The sequence below is a fragment of the Myzus persicae genome, unplaced genomic scaffold, assembly GCF_001856785.1.
Source record: "Myzus persicae strain clone G006 unplaced genomic scaffold, MPER_G0061.0, whole genome shotgun sequence".
NCBI classification, from domain to species: Eukaryota; Metazoa; Arthropoda; class Insecta; order Hemiptera; family Aphididae; genus Myzus; species Myzus persicae.
The window spans coordinates 187,145-203,208 of record NW_019102340.1 but is presented as its reverse complement, the minus strand read 5'-3'; the positions used below and the strand labels follow the sequence as shown (position 1 = coordinate 203,208).

The 16,064-nt window shown below is 36.8% G+C and overlaps 1 protein-coding gene across 2 annotated transcripts in view; it reads left to right on the top strand.

The window, feature by feature from the left end:
* LOC111031907 (complexin) overlaps window positions 1-16,064 on the top strand; it is a 196,843-nt gene that overhangs the window by 164,490 nt on the left and 16,289 nt on the right. For both annotated transcript variants that reach the window (XM_022312024.1, XM_022312025.1), the window contains one exon: window positions 1,457-1,620. In XM_022312024.1, coding sequence (XP_022167716.1) covers window positions 1,457-1,620 — 164 coding nt within the window. The remainder of the gene's footprint in view (window positions 1-1,456; window positions 1,621-16,064) is intronic.

Here is a 16,064-nt window from a genome sequence, read left to right as displayed (position 1 = left end):
TAGACGTTTAACCGATTTAATCGCTTATAAAATAATATATTATCGCACCTATTGGCTCGGGTGAACGAGGGTAGGTTTGTTCGATCATATTATCATACACAGCAACTTGCGCGTACTTTGCGGATGATGGTCTAATAGCACTCAGTCGTTATAAACACATGGACGTTTGAACAATAATGTATCCTCAACACATATTATATACATATTGTCACTATAAACTCGTTCGCACTGTATCGACGTCGTTTAATAAAATTATCAATCGACCATAACCAGATAACTGGTACCAGATTACGATTATTGTAACGGAAAAACTGTCTCACGACAGTGGTGCTGCGAAATCGCCTATCCAAGACGCCGTGTCATCGTGTCTTGTAATTTATTGAACTATTGAAAATAAAAATTGATATTATGTGCCTATTAATAATATATATGTTTATCATACTCACGATTTATGTACTTTGGGTGTGCCCCAGTAGGTTATTGTCACGAAATTAAGTTTTTTATTATAATATAAGACAGTGTAATCGATTGTTTGCTCGTGCTTTTTTTCACGTTGTAATTAATTGTATAAATATTAAAATTCTAAATTAAGTTTTTTTTTCTGCGCAAACAAACCACCGCTATTTTCGGATTCAAAAAGTTGTTTGTGGTTTCAGAGATTCGAATAATTCCATAACAAACATTGTAATATATTTTTTTTTCATCCGTATTTTGTATCATATAATATTATAATATTATATTATGTACACTTGATTGTTTGTATATATTTAAAATAAATTAAAAGTGCAGTACATCTGGATAAAAGATAAATAAACTCTAGCCTTTGAATTGAAGTTACTAATTAAAATATCGTACACGTCGCCGGCATTAAACTTTTTCGAAACATTATAGTAAATTAATCAAATTCATCTGGTTCGTTTGTTTCATTATGTATTTTATATACGCCGGCGATTAATCGGAATCGAAGGCTTAAAGTATTATGTTCGGTATAAAGTAATTAAAAAAAATAAAAATAAATTGATTATTAGCCACCGCCGTTCCTATAAACTTATATTCATTAACAATATATCTGTAACGATAGTTTGAAACAATTATTATAGTCACCGTCGGCAATTTAAGGATTTGCGAGTTTATTATAGTTGGCAACTTTGTTTGAGGCGTTAAGTATATTTATATATTCATTTCATAAATAATAGTAAAATATAATAATACATGACTCTTCCTTCGTATGGTTAAATCGATTTTTTGTTCGTCGGATAGAAAAGTAATAATAATAAAAACGTATTTTTTAACCGTATACAATTATAATGTGTACTGCATGTTTTCCTATAATATTTTTTGACGTCTCCGCTCCCGCGTTTCGTTAATAATATTGTTATCATATTAATATAAATTTATTTTTGCGGTGAATTCCAAGAAAAAGCCTATTAATATTTTTCATTTTTGTGTTTTACAGGGGCAGTGGGCGATGGCGGTGAATCGGCCGAGGACAAAGAGAAAAACGCAGAAGCAGAGAGGGAACGGTTGGAGGCAATCCGGGAGGCCGAGGAAAGACGCAAAGAGAAGCACCGCAAAATGGAGGAAGAGCGGGAGAAAATGAGACAAGAAATCCGAGATAAGGTAAAATAATGACGTTAAACCGTCCACATATATATATATTTATTTATATTAAGTCGGGTGGGTCACGGGGAGTCGGAGAGTGATATTGCAATAAAATTTTCTTCTGACCTACGGCGGCCTGGTCGTAATGCTACCGCCTACCGCCGCCGTCGTGACGGGTGGACGAAATTCGAAAGATTTGACAGCAGTAGGTAGGTTTTTTCCATTTTTTTTTCTTGCGTCGTCCGCCTCGCCGTTCAGATAATAATATAATAATAATGATATCAACGACAACAATGACGACGAAAACTATACTGAAACAACTCCCAATCTCAGTTAAGATACGGTCAACGAGAGCACACACCCACGCCCACACACAAACACACACTCACACGTGATTGTCTCGGAAAACGAGGGGAACTATGTAATAATATAAATACGATTCAGTTTAAATTGTTCATTTCGCTAGAGTATTATTGCGATATTGCGCCTTTTGTAAAATGATTACAGTAGATTTCGGCAAACCATCGAGTAGGATTGATTTGGAGGAGGGGGGTGTTGCTCGCAAGCATTAAGCCGAGATTCGTTTGAAAAATTCTTGTCAGTCTTCAAAACGCCAATCATGATATAAACACGTTTAATCGATACTGTGCATAAGACGTGTACTGTCAACATAATATTCTAATCGGAACTATCAAATTCTTCATTCCGCGCATAATATGCACATTGCAGTAGTTGACTTGGTGAATTGTTTTGTTAGCACCTCTGTGGTTGATGATAATGGTTGTGTGTATACAATATTATACGTTTTTAACGTATCCCAAAAATAAGTCGTCACGTGGCGTAAGATAATATGACCTTAGAAGCCTAGTGTAAAAGCAATCGGATGATTAATTTCGAACAACCCTGCATGTAGTAAAGGTAAAAACGTTATTATATTATGTCATGTCCTTCGACATTAAATAAAATAAAGTTTGTCATAAAACGACATTACACACGTCACTATGATATATGAACTAAAATCGTAAAATCTATTCGTTTGAACTCGTTTTACGATACCACGCATAATATTAATTACAACTTGACGACTGTTATTGTTTTTTTTTTTCATTCTATAAATTCTAAGAGAAATTATTTTAATAGCGACCACCGATCCGTTAAGGTCATTACAGATTGTTTGCACCACACAGTTACTATAAATCGTCACCATTTTGACTCCAACGTGGTCGAATGCGACGAACATATTTTGTTGGTTATCGTGACTTTTTATTTTTGTTAATAATTTTAATTCCTGTCACACCTAATAACCGTCCGTCCGTCGGGTCGAAATAAAAACGCATTTGCTTTACATACTTGTTTTTTAAGCCATTCGTTTCCTATATACGATTTTATCTCTGAAAACAAAAAAACAGATCTGACGTCTCCTCGACGTCCTTACACGTATAATATAAATATAATATATTTAACTTCTTTTTTTTTATCGTTTGGTGATTTAGAGGTTTGAGTTTGGGGAGAGGGGAAAAAACTAATTATAATCCACGGCGAGCTTTTATTGTCCCGACGATTTGAATAACTTGGTTTTATCTGTATTCCCTTCCGACGCACCAATTACGTTATACTTATACTTTTATATAAATATATGTGCACATTGTACGTTATACAATAATATACGACGAAACTATTACTCTCCAAAGTTTTAATTGCGTTTGTCGTGCACTAGAGTTCACTGATTGTCGCATCACATTTTGAGATTTTTACGACCATCGCCAGGGTATAATATTCTCTCTCACATAATATCTGTACGTAAGATAATAAAACTATTGTTATAATTAGGGCCAGAAATTGTATGCCAAAAACATTGTTAACTATAATTTAATGCGCTTATACTCAAGCGAAAACAATACGTGAAATAAATACGAAAAACATCATTGCAAAATATTCAAACGTTATTAATATTATGACGATGAATAGAGTTTAAAAAATATGAATATTCTGTGAAAAAAAAACAATCAACGAAATTATTAAAACAAAAAATAATTATATTATATAATTTCAATTTTTATAGAAATCACTGTCATTGTTAATAGGTAATTTAATATAATATTGCGATCTGCAGTTTTTTTTTACAATTATGGATCATTCTTAAAGCAATCACATTTGAGCAATTCCTAATATTATCATTAAAATATTATGTAAGAAACTATGAATTAAGTACAAACTTATGTTAGGCGTACTTATTATTAATTACACTCTAACAAAATAAAAACAATTATGATTTTAGCTTCTAAGTTAGTGTCCGACCGACGCCATGTTATACAATAATGGGTATCTTTTCTTTTGATTTTCAAACTAAGAACGCTGAGTCTGTCACGGACTAAAGCTTTGTAATATTTCGAAAACAATTCTTGATCTATTTACTGTACATTTTTTAATCGCAAGTTTTAATAATATTCAACCGCTTATACAGACATATGCGATGAACAAGTTTTTTTAGTTGTTGTTTAGCATTGAACTTTGTATAGATTACGAATAGATCACGAAATGATGATTACGAATATCAGGATGATTGTATTCCATCTATAAACTGTTTATGTATAAAAAGTGTTTAACAACAGCATTACGAGAAAAGGTAAAACGTCCAGCAACGTTGCATGACCTAAACAAAGTTCAATAATCTATGTATCTACTATACCGTATCTTACCGTAGCCTCAACTACTTTACATATGAGTAACTCAGTACCCGAAAAGTGTAATTTATCTTTTTCCGCTCTCCGTATACTCTCATTACTTGTCTACGAGTATAAGGTCTATATTGTTCAATGTTAAATATATACACGAAAATAGCTTTTTCGTTTAAATCCTGGCCATTCAGTTATAACATTGTTGTATTGCGACGGCGACGTTCGATTCGTACTACACTACTACATCCCTTTTTACTTTTAGACATAATAGTCACTTGTAATATTTCGTGTCAAACGCTAGGAGTTAACAACGATGACATTCTATGGTACGATATCCGAAGTCTGTTGCAGCATAATAATACTCATCAACATCGGTGTGAATTAAACGGTAATAATGACGATCTTATGGATGATGATAACAATATTTTGTCACGATAGCGAGTGTCGCGGCTGCTCGAAATTGCAACAATACGTAGGGTTCTTGGAATTATTTTGCAGCCTCAACCCTGGATAACGCAGTTTATTCCGCAGCCTTTCTCGCCTTACTGTCCGCAATAATAGATGTACGCGGTCCAAAAGGAAACTTTTTCTCCTCTAGAGTTTTTTTTTGTTTTTACATTTTCGTATAACTGCAGCAGCCGTTCTCGTTTTCATATAACAATACTATATCGTGTGATTTACGATTGGTTCTATAGTCGTCGTTTTTACCATAATAATATTATAATATCCTTCTCCGCGACCATCTTTTCTCGGAATCATCAAACATTTTGCCTGAGACAAATCTCTTTGTGTGCGAAGAGTTGTAGTGATATAAAATTTGATTTTTCTAATTGGTTTTCCCTCGACTTTTTGGTACGAAGGGTCTGCTGTAAAATATCAGAAGGTACTGCTTTCTAAACTAAACAATTATAATGTTCAAAGTATTATAATATTCCTTGAACGAAAGTTCAATAACAAATTGGCAATAAGCGTATCATATTACCGAACGATTTATGTCTCTATTTTCATTTAAATTAATTTTCACAGACATCGAAACGATTTATTAAAATATTTATAACTTTCTTTGTGCACTTTATTAAAGTAAATTAATTCTTTAAACTTTTTCGAAAAATACGTTATTTAATATATTATTATTTTGTCATTAAACGCACAACGACGTTCTTTTTTTAATTTTATTTTTGGTAGTTAATTGATTTTCATTCTACTATATTTATTAATTATTTTTTTCTTTTTTTGAATTGATAAATATAATTAAAGCTGAAATTAGTTAATGTAATATTTTTAATAGTTTTACTTTTATAGTGAATTATAATTGTATATATCGTATATTCATCATAGAAACAACACGAAATTGTTACTAATTTATTGTAATTTGTTTTCAAGTTAAACTTCATTATGGTGTTTTTTTCCATCGTGATGTTTTTATAGTTTCTTATAATATTAATGCGAAGTTAATATTAACACCCGAAATTTTATTACGGTTACCAAAGAAAATATCAGATTACTTATAATTATCTTGTTTGACATAATGTAAAAAGTTTTTATTCTTAATTAACGGATACCTAATGGTTGTGGGACGGTAATCATTTATTTTAAATATTTGATATCTCGCTTAGTGAAAATATTATAATATTATAATATACCTACGTGTTTTAACGCTGGACATAGCATAATATAACGAAATACATTACATTATATAAACTTATCTGTGTTGAGAATTTTTGAATTAAAATAACTCATCTAAATAAATGTTAGCTGAACAATCATTACGTTTATTATAATGATATGGTCTTCGGAACTCGCATAGAAAACGTTTAAAAGTTAATGTATTTTCGAAAAGCAGATATATTTTATAATTATTGTTCCTAGTATATAGTGTATTGTTGAAAGTGGAATTTTAATTTTGAGTCTTATATCAAAAATAACAATAACAAGAAACCTTATGGATACAAACTCGATTAGCAATTCGTAGAACTGAACCACCCTGACAATAACATAACAACCGATCCTCGCTGATATCTGCCACCTCTATGGTTTCGGTAGTCACTGTAGTCAGACATGTTGTAAGTTTACTAACCCGCACACCATATAGTCGGCATTCAAAGCACACGAAGTATGGAATTCAGTTATTGCGTTTGAACACAAATCATAATAACCAACTGACAAGTTCATATAGTATTTTATAAGCCGACAAACGTTTTTATTATAGAAAAAAAAAATATCCTAAAAATACAAGTTGAATAAGTGTAAGTACTGCGGCCCTTCGATTTATTTTTGAAAAAACCTCAAAACGCTAATACAATAAATGTGTTTACGGCAGGCGGGCACTACTGGATGTGGTGGCTGGAGAGACGCGGAATTCGCTGCAGGGTAACGCGATGACGGTGATAAAGTCTTATTCGTCAAATGTGGTTTTGACAAGTGTTATTTGACTTACGGCTACGCAGTATTATATATATATATACGTATACGATGTAATTTATGTACATGCTATACGTGCGCGCACACGAAAGTAATTGCTTGCTACAGGACCGCCGTGAGCCCCGTCTCGCAATCTGTTAAAACGCGTCAGTACGAAGCCTAATAATATTACATGCACACAGCGCACACAGCAATAATAATAACGGTAATAATAATGATAATAAATAGTTATGATAAACGAGGGTCGGCCCGTGTACGGCCTCGCGGGATACGTAAACGAGATAACAACTTTTGGTGAGCTCGATTGTACCGTCCTATGTACACACACACACACACACACACACACACAAACCAAACACAACTTGCTGATGCGCACACGCGCATGTCCACGTCATTGGTTTCCGAAATTTGCCGTCCCGCGTTGTATACCGAGGGCACTCGGGCGTTATTATACATTATTAAACCGTTTTGGTGTACACACCGGTACCTATATACATCATATATATATACATATATATATTAATAATGATCATATTGAACCGTGTCGCCGTGTGTACATACATCGGCCGTATAATATTGTAATATGTGCGTGTGCACCACCGGGCCGTGTAGGGGACAAATAACGGGCTCATCGTCGCGTATAGATTAATAACGGTGTCGTGCCCATCATAGCACGACCCCCGGTGGCGCGTCCGAAGCAGCTCGATCAGATGGGTGGGCGATGGGACGTTTACAAGTTTTTTAAACACAAATCTTGATACGAAATAATCGCCCTGTTCCTACACGCACCGCATTGAACAACCTTTTTAATTTTTCTCAACTGCGCACCAACTGCAGCTGTATCGATACTGTTGTTTATTTTTTTTTTTTGTATTGAGTAACATGATATCGTGCGAACATACATTTTATCGTCGTAGAAATACAATCATAAGACAAATACCAAAAAACGATCACCCTCAAAGTACGCCTGCGCTGTCGTACCACCAACCCTCTACCCTTACACGACGGTACCCTGCAGCCGAACCGAAAGGGTCTGTTCCCCGAGACTTTAAGTATATCGCTAATCATCGTAGTCGGTAATGATGCTTAGCGGTTTATCGTGTGAGCAGACTTTTTTCACAGATGAGGACTTCGGTGGTGCGTCGACATGGGTTTCGGTGTAGCACACGATCGGATGTGTACGGTTCTACGGAAAAACGTGATCTCACCGCTGGCGAAAACCATTCTTACCGCGTCTGGGCGACCTCCGGCCAGGTCTGATGTTTGTTAATAATATGACGATATAACGTCGGCTGCCCGAAACCGCATCGAATATGCGTCTATATAATATAACAAAATATATATGGCCGGATGCCAGTGAGCGCAAAAACACCGGTCTCCAGTTTTTGGCGAGCAACTTGGAATAATATAAAGCCAAAATCCTCTGCTCAAACATAAATATATATATATATATTGTATATTGCGATGAAATGTATTTAAGTATTGTATTATAAAATAACGCGATCGCACAGTGTCGATGTATATATATATAATATATATATATGTATATTATATGTATTATAAAGCACGACAATATAATGTGTATACATTTGTATTGTTATCTTCGTCGCAATTCTCTCCTGCGCGGTTTTTAGTTTTGTTTTTAATTTATACGCACCGACGGCAAAAAAAACGCACAACACTCTATACAAAATCGTTTTCCGTAAGAGTTTAACCGACCTAAAATGAAAAATGTACACCTAATCGACTATCGACTCGGATAATTAAACAAATTACTTCGTATCCGTTCCCAGAGTAATTGTTTAATGTAAATTCGCATAAACAATTCTGTACGTCCAGAGTTCGTGCGTTTCCCGGGCGAAATAAAGTTTCTGTATTTTAAATTAAAACTTTGAACGTTTCGAATCTATACATACCGATATGTATTTAATTTAATGAGAGTATCCGTTCTTTCCATTTCATTTAATACTGTTAAATTATGAATTTCAGTTTTAAACATATTTTTACCGTGAACATAAAAAATAAATGATTTTGTTAATATACACCAACCTTAGAGTATATGTATGATAACCCCGTCGCTTTTTTTCTCGTACTAAAAATATCATAAATTTACATTTTTCAACCATATGTACTCGTTTAAAGTGTCTTTTAAGCTTTCACCTCTGTTTAATATTTAAAAAACATAAGCTATAAAATTACAGTTATTATATACCTACGACAAAACGTTGCAGTTCACTTACTATTTTAAACATATTATAAACCTATATACAGTGATATTCTATCATTACGACCACATTATCGTAAACGAATATTTTTATTGCAACAATACACCGTTTATATTAAGTTATAATAGTGCGAACATTTTCACGTGTAATATTATTACAAAAATATCTTATATCGGTACGCGCATTCAGCATATTATCATATGATACATACAATAAACTACCTACTTTTATTATTATTATAATGATTTCAACACGAGAGTATGATAATATAATAACAATAATTTATATTATTAATATGGTTCTATAAATCCTTAATGTTTATGGTCTGATTGTGATAATTTCGATTTCGCGTTGAGCGTTGAATCATCATAAATTTGTCTTTCTTGCGCCGAAAACCGATCGTGCCACTTGGGAAACGCCAGTTGGGTACAAGATTACGTCGATGCGATAACAGTATATTATAACTCGTTGACCCGAATTCCATAATCAACGGCGGGAGGTTGTGTATCACATCGGTGTGTCGTCTGATATTCTCTCCTCAGTCTCACTTTCTCTCTCTCTCTCTCTCTCTCTCTCTCTCTCTCTCTCTCTCTCTCTCTCGCTCTGTCTTTCTCCGTATCTCCCTGTGTGTGCCTCCGTCTATCGGATCGCAGTAATATTCCTCAGCGACGGTCGGAAGACGAGAATCCGATGCTCAAAAATAATACACAATATAATACAAAAATAATACACATTATAGTATTGCACGGATCATGCAACATATATCTCACTGAAAAATGGTACACACAACAATAATATAATATGCGGTAGACTGACCGCTGGAGACTCGCCGGGGCGCGCTGGGAATCGTATGACGGCCGCGGAGACGTCCTCCGAGACTTGCGACTTTCAGTTTCCGGAGACCGGCCGACCGTTGAGGCCAACTTATATTTTGCGCACGTGTAGGTATATAAAACTCACTACTACACACTGTCGCCGTCGCCAGTCGCCTGTCACACGCAGCCTCTAAAAGGATGAAAAACAATACATTATTATATGATATAGGTTTATATATTATTACTGTATAGGTACTGCGGCTGCATATAGAATTCCCAATGCGCGCGCAAAAGACGTTAGAAAGAGGCTTATTGACAATATAATATTATAAACAATGCGCAAGTTGTGTTTGGGTTATTAATTATGCATCACGGGAAACGGCAATCCTGATAATAAAACAACTGTAAATAACAGATACTGTGTGTACGGATCAGCGATCGGGATGAACCGGCGGGATCGTTGTTTTCGGGACCGGAACCGACGCGTAGCTGACTTTTAGACAATTTAATATATTATATAATAATAATATAGATAGAACCTGGCCGTTTCCAAAATTTCCCGCCCCGAAAACTCACGCCAGCACAGGAAATCCTATTACGCGGTTCCGTCATTTACAATATACAAGGGCGTTTGACTGTTTGTCGCTCGCCCCGCGGACGCGATTTTGGCGAATGCTACGACCCCCCCCCCCCCCGCGCCACCAATTGTCACTCCCGGACGACATCCAGCACCTTGCTGTGAAGACGATATCGTGAGCAATATGTTTACGAAAAAAAATAAAAATATGTCTTAATCCCGCGGATACTGCATTCGTCGGTGACCGTTCATCCGGCAACGGTGGCGGCTACATAGCTCTTGGTTTCCGCGAATCGAAAAGTTTCAACTCTGTTACATATATATATATATATATATATATATATATATATATATATATTGAACGGAAAAAAGCCAACTTGCGTTTCGGAAAAGTTTCGCAGAGTTAAATTCGTTATCGTTGATTCGCGTGTGCGTTCGGGCGAGATCCAATACAAATACATGGCACGTCATGCCGTGCGAAAACCCGGGGTGGCTGCAGGCTGCGGTATATCGACGATGACGACTTCGTAGGATATATTTTTATCGCGAGCCAATCGCATTCATCGGATCTGCGCGAAGCGTCGAGAAAACGACAATCGAAAATTATCATCACCTACTTACGTAACTACCATACGTCTGTTTTAATCGAAGGCAGACGTGTTTTTTAAGCCCAACGTCTAACATAAGTTTTTTTTATTATTGTATTAGCATATATATATATAGTATATACACTTGTTGGTACAACGCAGTCGGGCGACGCACATATGAGTTGTTGTTGTACTTTACGGCCGACGGGAATCGGATCGTCGCGGTTAATACTTTATGATGTTGAAATTAGGCTCTGTACACGCGCTTAATAATATTATGTACACAAGTTAATTTCGGACCGGAGATACGACGAGGGAGAGGGAGTGAGGGAGAGACAGAAAGGAGAGGGTGAGTGAGAGGGAGAGAGACGTAGATGATAATTCCCGTTTAGCCGTACGGCAAGTTTGCGTCTGTTAAACAGCCCCCCCCCCATCCGAATATTATTACCCCCGGGGTCCTCGATTTCTCTAAAGTCTAAGTGTTATCGTAATCTCGGCGACACAACCGACACCACACCGGCCACGACGCCTCGGGCCCGGGGCAGGACCGTCGTCGTTCAATTGTTTACGCACCCCATAGTTTACGCCACGGTAAAGTCGTCTTAAACGATATATATATATATGTATATTATGTACGACAAGAACGGCCTACATATTTTTCGGTCCAGATAACGTCTGCGATACCGGCTGATATAGCTAGCTGTAGGATTTGAGGCAGGCGAGGGGGTTCTTTGTTAACCAAAGCAATTTCCAGACCGGGTCCGATGCCAAAAACCTTACGTTCGTTTTTTCTCTCTCACCCTTTATTTTTCATTCGATATTTTTTGTTTTCTATTGTGAGCGCTGTAAAAAGAAAAAGAAAAAAAGAAGTCGTTCAAAGATTAAAAATGTATACCTCTGCAGTCGTATATACCTGCTGCGTCCCTTATATATCGCATGCTCCGACTATTATGTACATGCCGCGTGGGTACCTATATAATGGAAATAAGGAAAATACGTAAGTACATCTTACCTATATACGATGCACTTATTTTCTGTTTTTTTTCCTCTCTCCGTTGTAATTTGAAAGTTATAAACATTTTGTACCGTTTTAATAATTCAAAATCGTATTTTTTCCCATCCTCTCGAATAGTAAAAACGATTGTTAACGTAATGACTTCAATAGAAATAATCGACTGTCTTGTATTTTTGCTCAGTTTTTATTATTGTTACTGTTTGTAAGAACCTATATCGGCATATTATCCTCTGTTGTGGACTGAACACAAGAGACGTTTTTTTTTCCAGCAAGATATTATATGCTGTTTTTCTATTGTATTGTATTGTATAATGTGGTAAAGTTATATGATGTTTTATTGAAGTATTCGTGCGGCTTCCTACACAGAACGTACAATATACGACAACAATGAGTTGTTGTAGAGATAGTATGGAAAGAGAACGAGATAAAAGAACGGTCGTCATTCGATTACAATAATAGAAATGTCAGATTATCTCAAAGCAAACGACTACACGAGTTGGAACCGTACAATTCGTTTAAATTTTATTTTCGTTTTCTGCGGAATCACAATACATAAAACAACAACAATAATAGTAATAGTAATAAAATAAAAATCACAGTCGCTAAATCAACCGGCGGCGGCGGTTATTTTTCAAGTCGAAAAAAGTATTATTACACACTCACACACACACACACACGCGCGCGCGCGTACATTTGGGTACCTATACAACACTGTGTGGAAAATCCACGATGATGTGTCGCCCTCTATACATGTATAATGTTTATCGATGGCCGATCCGTCTACACCGTCAGCTTGAACGCAAAAAATATCGGATTACGCGAGCGGTCCGTCCAAGTCAATATAATATAATATATATATATATACGTACATATTATAGGTACCTATATATAATATGGCGAAGAAGAAAAAGCACCAAACACACACACACACACACACATATATAGGTGTATTATACTTGCGAGGACTATAATAGTGTTTAGGAGATCGAGCGCGCGCGTGTGTGTGTCTGTCAGTGTGTATAGTTACCGTCGGCCTTTCCGCAAAGCGTTTTTTATTTATCAGTGCCATTTATCACGCTATTTCGGGCTTTTAGCGGCCGGATAAAACGCCACCGAAGCCGATGCCTCCTCCGGGACCGTCCCGCTGCTCGCGCGCTAGCCCGATTCCGACAGATTAATTTACCTAAAAGGTTTTCCGTTTTACTTTTCTTCGGCAAACGAGAATCGCAGTGTTACAAGCGCCCGATCCTTCGTTACCGCCGCCCGTCGTGCCATGGATGCGTTTCGTTCGTTACTCCGCCTATCATCGTCTGCAACGTCTTAAACTGCAACAGTCTTATATGCGTCGATTGTACATGTCCCTTACATCACGCACCACCAGCCTTTCTGAGAAGTAAATACGACTAGGGGTGCAATTTAAAAAAAAAAACCGAAAAAGAGGCAGCTCCCTATGTAACATTTAATTCAGTCAATATTATCCGCTAGCATCACGATGACTGCCCTACTATATTCTCACATTTCGTTAAATCATTATTGTAAACAATAATATTATAATATTTGGTTTTATACCGAACGTATTAGATTTATTAATATAAAATAAGATTCATAATATTATCCGTAAATAACATAAATTAAGAGTGCCCATTTGGGGAGAGACAGTCGTCGAGCCAATTCAAGCTCGCGGCACCTACTCCTGATAATTTTGCCTGTGAATTTAAGCTGCAAACGCGATTCCGGTAAGACGAAAAACGTTCGCGATTACCTGTGAATAATTATGTTAAGTCGATTTTGCCCTACTCTCTCGAATTAATACGCCACGCCACGCGCCGGAGGTCTTTTAAAGATCACTTTTCCAAATGACATTTCTGTATATTAGCATATCGCGTTTCCAAGACGAAAAGTTATAACATCAATTAAGACCGGGGCGAGTCCTTTCCCGTCGCTTTCGGGATCGAATTACCTACCTCCGACAATTTTTCGTCGTTTTGCAACTTTCGCTCACCGGCTGTTGATAATAATATCATGAAATTCATTATACGACTGCTGCTGCTGCGTTTTGAATTATATACTTCTTACCTTCTGCGGTGTCATCCTATTACACATAATACACCGCTGCAGACGTGTGCTCTGCTCGTATGGGCTAAAATCGTTTCTCCGGTATAATTATCACACAACGCAAAATCTCGAGACGAAATAATAATATGTATTATATATTATTATGCACGAAATTTGAAACGGTAAGACTGCCGCCGCGGTGGAGGTGCCTCAGTGGTGAGGCGGCTGAGGTACGGACGGTGCATGACGCGCGTCAGTCAGCGCTTGGTAGCAATCTCTTTCACCGCCATCGCCACCGCCGCCGCCGCTATACCGTCGTCGCCGGTGCGGTTCGTTGGGTTCACAATTCGATTTGGCAGTACACCGCAATTTCCCGTTTCTGCACGCCTCAGTCCTCGCGATAGATTAAATTCGCAATCAACAACAACAACGGGTGGACGGGGCAAAAAAAAAAAAGAGGGAAAAGAAAAAAGCAAAAATAAATACTCGGTGTGCCGTATCTGTTCGATGACAGGTGGTACGGAGGCGGTGACGAAAGGGAGGTGGAAAAAAAAATAAAGGTTTTCCCTCGTGCGAGTGTCTTTGGCGGCAGCGCTATTTTCATATATATATATATCACTGCGTTGGAGTGGTTTCGTGTTTTCGCCGGAAATTGGACCGTTTAAAACTCATATATACCTATCACCTATATATCATATCATAAATAATATTCATCAAACCATATAATAAATTGTATTATATATAATATATTGTGTGTGTGTGTTTGTCGACCGAGATGATGATAATAATAATTGTAATAGAGATTTGAGTGCTCTCGTTGTCCGTCCAATATACGACAAAGGCTGCACAATCGTTATGCGTGCAACCGACTGCAGTACATAATATAAACCTAACGTTTAAATGATCAAATGGTAAAGGGCCTGAACGTAAAGTGTTCAAAATTTCATTTGTTCCAATAATCATAAATTATCTAACACCACTTTATTGTTATCATTTTTCAGCGGTGTTACGCTGAACGAATGTTTCAACGAGTTATTCGAAAAGCAAACTGAAAATTTCAATTTTATTCGAACCTAATAATAAACAAATGCCTACATGTTCGGTCTGAATTTATAGTTTGTCTATGCGGGGTACACTCAAACTATTATTTTTAATTTTGATGAATTAATATCCAATGGCTACCTACTAAAATATAATTAAATATAAGAAATTATAGCATTAAATATTATATATCACGAACATAATAAACAAAATTTTTTGTAAAATTTTATACAGTTTAGCTGCCGTAATGCGAAATTGCCAAAATTGACCACTTTCTGCTTTTTACACTTTTCGTTTTTACATTACGTTCACGATTCTAACGCTCCCCCTCCCCATCATTATATCTTAACGACGTGCAATGACCATAGTAGTGACCGTTGATTAAGTAACGAAAGGTCGTAGGTTTTAGAATCGCAGAAGAGAAGAGGTCTTCTATATACATGGGTATACACAGAATACAGAAAAAACAGTGATTCGGGGGCGGTACGGTCCTGTCGGGGTCGTCTAAGTCAAACGTCCTCGTCCAAGCCTTAGCTATCGAATCCGACTTTTAGTGGTTGTTCGTGCACAGTTTTCCGTCGTACACGAAAGCACATATTGTACGCATCTCAGAAGTTTTTCATTCGGAACCCGGAAAACTGCGGCAGCAGTTCCGTCTCGGATCCCTGCGTAATATTATGTACCTGCGACGCAGATACTATTACGGTTAATTATTATTATTATCATCGCCGCTGTGAGCCGATCGGCGACGCGTCCGATTTCCCCGCGTCCAGCGATCCGCCCGTACGATAATGAAACCATTAATAACGACGACGACGACAACAACAACAACAACAATAATAATATATCAATATATCACTGGAGGCGCATATCGTTACAGTTTAGGAAATAGGAATGTGCACGCGACCTTACCGCAGGAGGTGCGCACAATCGTATAATATTGTGTAGGTATATAATGTTATATGTGTACAGTGTTCGCACGGACGTCGTAGGAATCCAAAATGAGCCGACCGCACCGTATACGCATTAATATATTACGCTTATATCG